Source organism: Echinops telfairi, unplaced genomic scaffold (assembly GCF_000313985.2).
Source record: "Echinops telfairi isolate 266 unplaced genomic scaffold, ASM31398v2 ScPeMD7_31;HRSCAF=116, whole genome shotgun sequence".
NCBI lineage: Eukaryota > Metazoa > Chordata > Mammalia > Afrosoricida > Tenrecidae > Echinops > Echinops telfairi.
The window spans coordinates 47,592,867-47,600,042 of record NW_022103928.1 but is presented as its reverse complement, the minus strand read 5'-3'; the positions used below and the strand labels follow the sequence as shown (position 1 = coordinate 47,600,042).

Here is a 7,176-nt window from a genome sequence, read left to right as displayed (position 1 = left end):
TTCCCCTTGATCATGCCCTACCAGGTCTCCCACCAATTTGTCCCTGGGTTTGTTAACACCTCTTCCCTTCCCCCCACCTCCCCAATATGAACATTTCTTAAGCATACACAAGTTGTAAAATAAAGCTCTAAGTCCTCACTATCCATCTTTAACAATTACTGCTATCAACATTTTACCAATCTTTTAAAATCGATTTTCACACCTGCCTCTATTTAAAAAATTTACTAGAATGCATTACAGCAAATTTCAGATAGCATATAATTTTCACCCATAAATAGTTCTATATAGTCTCTAATTGTTAAGAACTTAAAATTTTTTCCTTCTCTTTTCTATATAAACCCATAGTGCCATTATTATCCCTAACAAAGCTAGCAATTCCATTTCCTACTATCCTAGTCCATATTAAATTTCTCAGAACATCGGGGAAAATTTTTTTTTTTTAATTCTTACAGAAAATTTGCTTGCATCTAGAACCAAAGAGATCCCCAGATTATACACATAAAAAGGGTTGAAGCGGCAAATATTTTGGTATATATTATTTTAACTCATACACACGCCAACCAAATAAGTACTATCAATTGCATTTGGTTCATATGTGTTCTCAGTCTTTTATAGTTTGTAATGAAAGTTAATTGACATAGAAATATGGACTTATCAAATGGAGGTTGCTTTACTGCAACCAGTTTTATTTTACTCTCTTTATTTGGGCCCTTGCTCAAAATCAAATCTTCTTGAGACATCGTTTTCTTGGTTATGTATTAGCATAGAGCTCCCATTAGGTAAGAATTTAACATTCAGTCATTTTAATATAATTGGATTTTGATTTATGTCCTGATGTAATTAATCAAATTTTGGAGGCCTGTTGCTTACTAGATTTATGCATATTTTAAGATTGGTTATATTAAAATGTTTGAATTCATACTTCAGAATGCAGCGGCAGTACATTTAAATATCTGGAAACCACGCTCAGTATAATGTCTGCCTTAGGATAAAAACCAAATGCATTGCATTTGAGTTGATTCTGACTCATGCCCTGGTGGTGTAGTGGGTTGCACAGTGGGGTGCTAACCATAAGGTCAGCAGTTCAAACCCACCAGCTGCTCCATGGGAGAAAGGTAAGGCTGTCCACTCCTATAAATATTTAAAGTCTCTCAGAAACCCAAACTGGCAGTTCTACTCTGTCCTAATGAATGTATGCATTGGGTGGGTAGTATTTTAGAAATGTTTTCAAGCAATTTATTTCTATTGGCAGTAGTAGGTGTAAGAGTAAGAGAATTTTCTGAGGGGCAAAATTTCTTGTTCATAAAGACAGAAATAAAACCCAATGATTCTGGTCACTATCCACCACACTACCAATTCTTCACATTTCACAATCTCTCCTTCTTTAGCTCAACAACCAGGCACAAATCTTCTTCGTATCAATTGTTTTCTCTTTCTCAGTCACTACTAAACCCTCTACTGTCAAGTCATTCTAACTCATCCCGACCCTCTAGGACAGAGCAGGATGCTCCCGAGGGTTTCCAGGACTGGAAACTTGATGGAAACAGCCCTCCACGTCGTTCACCACAGGAGGGCTGGTGGGTTTGAACTGCCAACCTTTCGATTAGCAGTTGAATGCTCTTACCACTGTGCAGCTCGCACTCTCTTTTCTGTTCAAAGTCAACTAATATTTATTGAGTGCTATGTGCCAGATGTATGGTCAATTAAATCCTATTTAATTCATCCATCGACCTGTAGCACTAGCAGCTACATTTGATGGCAGTGAAAACAAAAGTTCAGAAAGGTTTGGTGAGTTGCTCAAGGGCTCCATTTTTGGTCACTGCATACCCTGCTCTCAAGATTATTCATCAGAGATGGCCTTGCTCTGTCCTTACCCTCATGAATAGCTGGAAGCTACAGAAAAGTGTGCTGAAGAAAGCAGAGGCTTCTGGTTATCGGACAGAATAGCGTTTGGGGTCTTTAAAGCTTGTCTTAAAACAAGCAGTCAACTAAGTTAGGCTTCAGCTAAGCCTGAGTGGAAAAAGCACAACAGACTATGAATCCAAGGATTGTAAATATAAATTTCAAGATCAGAGAAGGAATTGTGTTAAACTTAAATCTGAGCACTCAGTGTGCAGAAGGCTACGGATGACTGTACAAGACAAAATCCATTTTCAGCGTTCCTACAGGGATAACAGGCTATGGATCCAAGGATTATAAATAAAAATTCCTAGATCAGAGAAGGAATTGTGTTAAACTTAAATCTGAGCATTCAGTTTGCAGAAGGCTACGGATGACAGTACAAGACAAAATCCGTTTTCAGAGACCCCCACAGGGAGTATGCCTCCTTTGAATTCCCTTGGACCATCCACCAGAGGTGTCAATAGCCTTGCTCTACACAGAATGCATCCGAAAGTAAATCAATGCAGACATATTTAGGTTACAATGTAATGACATCATTTATTCTCCCTTTAATTCATTTAAAATTTGCTAGTCTTTATTATACTCTGTTTTCTTTTGGATTCAGATTTTTGTTTTATTTTGTTATTGTTGTTGGCTTGGTATTTTGTATGATTTCTTTATATGAAATGCTAAAATGGTTAAAAAAAAACTTCACTGCCATCAAATTAATTCCTACTCATAATAATCTTAAAAGTACAAGGCAGAATTGCTGCTGTGGCTTTCTGAGACTGCAACTTTTTTTAAAGAATCATTTTACTGGAGGCTTGTACAACTCTTATCACAATCCACACATACATCCATTGTGTCAAACACATTTGTACATTTGTTGCCATCATCATCCTCAAAACATTTGCTTTCTACTTGAGCCCTTGGTATCAGCTCCTCATTCCCCACCCCATCCCACCCCCACCCCCGTGATTGCAACTTTTACAGATGTGGAAAGCCTCGTCTTTCTCCCACAGAGAAGCTGGTGAATTTGAACTACTGACCCACAGAGAAGCTGGTGAATTTGAACTACATCACCAGGGTCCCTTGGTATAAAATCCATGATGGATAAATCTATAGAGTAATGACTAGATTAATAAGTTTTTAGCGTAATGTCGGGGGATGGGGAATGAGGAGCTAATAAAACAAGCACAAAAATGAAGAAAATGTTCAAAAATTGATTGTGGTGATGAATGTAGAATTCTTTTAATATATTCAAACAATTGAATTGTATGGTGATAAAAGTCCTTTAAAAACAAAAACAAAACAAACAAACAAGATAAGTTGATTTTACGAAAGCAAAAATAAAACTTATTCATCTGATATAAAAATCAACACCAAAGGTTCCAAACATTTACCCTGGAACAGTACCTGCTCCATGGAATCCCCCGCAGACATACAGTTTCCCATCCACCGCTCCTGCATTGGTAGAATTGGTTCGAAGGGAGAGGAGAGGACTTAGCATGGGAGGGCCTTCTCTCCAAAAATCCCCATCAGGATTGTAGATCTCCACGGCATCAAGGCATTTTCGAACCTGACCCCGATCTCGACCTTCACAGCCAATCCCACCTATAGAGAATGATACACAGAGATGAGGTGACCAAGAATTGTGACTCTATTTGGGATATTACCCCCTCCTAGTCATGGTTTATATCACAGGTTTGTGGTCCTTTGGATTTTTCTGCCCAATTTACATAAATTTTAAGTAATCATGATTATCTATTCTGTACTCCATAGAAAAAGTTAGTACCATTTTTGCTCATAGTGTCCTCTCTGTTTTTGCTTGAATATGAGATTGATTCCACTACAGGTCATATACGCTACATTAGCTAACACTCCTTCATAGGAAGCAGGTGAGGCCAGCTCCGTCCGACACCTGCTTCCCTGTGGATCCTGAGGAATGATTTTGCTAGCTCTCTTCTTCTGAAGTTGCTGACATCTTTAATGACTAGGGAGGTACCTCCGACCTCTGGGGAAGTCTATTTCAGGATTAGAGTCAAATGAACGCCCAAACTGAAGAGCCCAGTGCATTTCTGATTGATACATTCATTCAACAGATATTGACTCCTTTTTACCTGCAAGGCAATGTGCTAAGTAACCAAGAGTTTACCAAAAATAAAGGGCGAGGCATGTTTTCTGCCCTCACAAAGTCAATGGGGTGAACGGTGCCAAGTATACAAATAAAAAGAGTAGAGGATGTTATGGCAGATATCTTAAGAGGAATGCAATTGGATTCTGAGTGCAGACAGTGTAACAAGCAACAGAATATTTACATAATTTCCATTTTAAGTACAACCCTCAAGGAGAAAAGTAGTAGTTTAATAATCTCATAAGAAACACAAGTGTGGAAGTGAGCTTTTTTGTTCTTTCCTTCTCAATGCCATAATAAAGGATCTTCATGATCAGAGTCTAATTCCCTGATCCGAAGTCTAATCCCAAGACTGAGATGAATACCTCGGAAGAAGAGGCACTCTGGTACTTAAAGACACTCGCTTCAACAATATCAGGATTCCATCTAGACCTGATGCTTGATCTGTATGACCAACCCAAAAGGTTTGGGAGTGTTGGCTTCGGGTGAACCCACCTCTCTTACGTCCTAGAAGAGTCAGTGCCCAGCTGAGCTGTTCACTGGTGTTTTTGTTCAGCCACATCACAACCCAAACTACAAACTACTTACCTCACATCACTTGCCCGGCTCTACCTCATTTACTGGGAAATTAATTCCATACAGCCTTATGGTATTTTTTCACTGCTACTCAAACACACTTTGCTCATCCTTGGGTTATATTGCAGTCATTGCCTGGTTTCCTCTCAGGCTCAGATGTGTTTCACCACTGTACCCCCAAGATCCACCATCACACCTTACATGATGCATTTTGGGCTGGAAGAATGAGCCCTTCAACCTTTCATGTGCTTTCCCTCTCTGTCCAAGTACATGTACCATAAGTGCAGTCAAGGCAAAGGTCGCTGTTGACACATCTTTTTCTATTTCGTAGTGGCTGCCACAGTAAATGTTGAATAAGTACATGAAGGGTAGTAGGAGCAGTTTCTTTCCACCATGGTTGTAGTTCATGCCAGGTAGAAGAGGTCTTTGAGAAAATATCTTTTTTCTCCCCCTCTCTCTGCTGATGGAGCCTTGCTCATTGCTTGTCACCATAAGAATCCAGGGAGTGATATATAAAGTCTAGTTCTGAGCTGCTCGCTCTCGAACCCTGCTAGGTAAATCTTTTTATGCATGACAGTGCCAAGACTGAGTTGCACTGTTTCCTCTCCGTTACTTTGCCCCCATGCTGTTTTCAGGGACTCTTTCAACCAGGCGCTGTGGTAGCCTGAGGTTTCTGAGCTCAACAAGTAGAACTTCCTATGTGTGCAGCTGGGCCCTTCAAGCAGTTGAGCCTGACATCCGTTTAGCACGTAAGAGCAAGAAGACTGAGTTATTTGTTTCTGCCGAGCCTGGTGACAGGTTGGGCTGCAATGTGAATGGTGGGCAGTTTCAAACCACTTACACAGATGAGGCCTTAGAAACCCACCACAGGGGGTCACTGTGTGTCCCCACTGACTCAAGGAAGGGAATTTGGTTTGGGTTTGGGAGCACGACCTGGGAGAGAGATTAATAGGCTCACTTGCATTGCAATTAGTTAAGTGGAAACAAACAGATTAAATGGAAGTCCTGGAAAGTCAGGTTGGGGGATATCAAGCAACCCAAATCCTATATGAACAAACTAAAATTTATGATTTTTATGAACATACAAGTTCATTAGAAAAACTCCTTCAAAATAATGCATACAAATGGGTAGTAGCTCTTGATTTCTGTTGCCCTGTTAATAAATGTATTTAGTTATAATGCTCAGGCCTTAGTCTCCCAAACTAACCCTTTAAACATGTTTAGGGGGTGGCAGACAGTCCCTAGCCTCCACTAGAGGAGCGGAGCGGACTTTACAGGGCACGGCATCTTTCTTTCCGACCATTAACCTAGTGTCTGACTTACCTGGATGTAATTCCACCATCAAGCACACTTTAAAGTGTTACTCATTAGCAGAACACTTAATGAGCTTAAATTAAGGTGAATCTTAATTAGATAATCAAATAAAGGCATGATCTTTATTAATAAGTCAGTACCAACACTCTAAGAAAGATCTTTAGATGAAAGAACCCCAGGGTCGTCCAGCACATCCTTAGCATTTCAATGAGATGCCTTCATATTTTTAATTTACATGACAGCAGAACCTCTCGGAGCCCAATTTTTCTTTATCCAAAACCAGTCAAATGGAAAATTATCTTTGTGATTCATATCTGAATGGATTTCAGATGCAAAATATATACCTTTGGGGGCGGATAAGAAAATTATAGAAGAGGAAATGCATTTGGCACATATGAAGACCCGCTCACCCCCTGCTATGGGAAGTGGAAGGAAAGGAAACATCTGTCCACAAACAAAACCTCCCAGCTCAGAGGATTCCTGCACACAGAACTTGTCAGGGGAGAGCAGCTGCGCTTCTGTTACATTCGCAAGGACAGACCATCCAGGTGCCCTTGAATAGAGCAGTACTTGGGCTGCTCATGCCCTTCTGCCAGCCGAGTTGTCTTCTGCGGACATACTTCATTCTCTTCTAGGCTTGGGAACAGATCATCCCCAACAGGGGTGGTTGGTGGAGGGAGAAGGAGAGTCATCCACAAGGGCTATTGTGATAGTTACTTGCATTGCTAAACCAGCCTTAGAAATACATATAATTACTATTCTTGGGCTCCCATTTTGTCACAGAAAAAGCACATGTAATTTTGGAAGCAGACAAACCCTAGTTCATATCTCTGAGTCACCACTTACTAGCTGGACAACTTTGGCCAATTTAATTTCTTGGATCCTCAATTTTCTCATCCAGCCAACAAAGAATGAATAATATGTATCTCATAAATTCTTGAAAAAATTAAATTATGAGATAACCACATAAAAGTTAAGGAAGAATTCACATTTACTACTTATCTGTTCACAAATAATATTTGGGGAAATTTTCTACTTACTTTCAGTTGCTACTCACGAGAAAGACAAGGTTTTCTCCTCCCAAAAAGAGTTACAGTAAGGGAGCCAGTGGAGAGGTCTTGAGGGCTGGCCCCAATTCCAACTACTACATGGACACCCAGAAAATTTTATTTCAAAGGATGGCATTGAATCTGCAGCTCCGGGAGAGGGACATATATGACAGGAGCACACGGGAGCAGATGAAAGGGGAGGAGGAGAGAGTGGAGCACATC

General features: G+C 40.2%; 1 protein-coding gene across 1 annotated transcript in view; it reads right to left on the bottom strand.

Annotated features, from left to right (window-relative positions):
* Positions 1 to 7,176, bottom strand: part of KBTBD12 (kelch repeat and BTB domain containing 12) — a 68,357-nt gene that overhangs the window by 23,943 nt on the left and 37,238 nt on the right. The window contains exon 5 of the mRNA XM_004702302.3: positions 3,298 to 3,495. Within this exon, the coding sequence (XP_004702359.1) occupies positions 3,298 to 3,495 (198 nt within the window). The remainder of the gene's footprint in view (positions 1 to 3,297; positions 3,496 to 7,176) is intronic.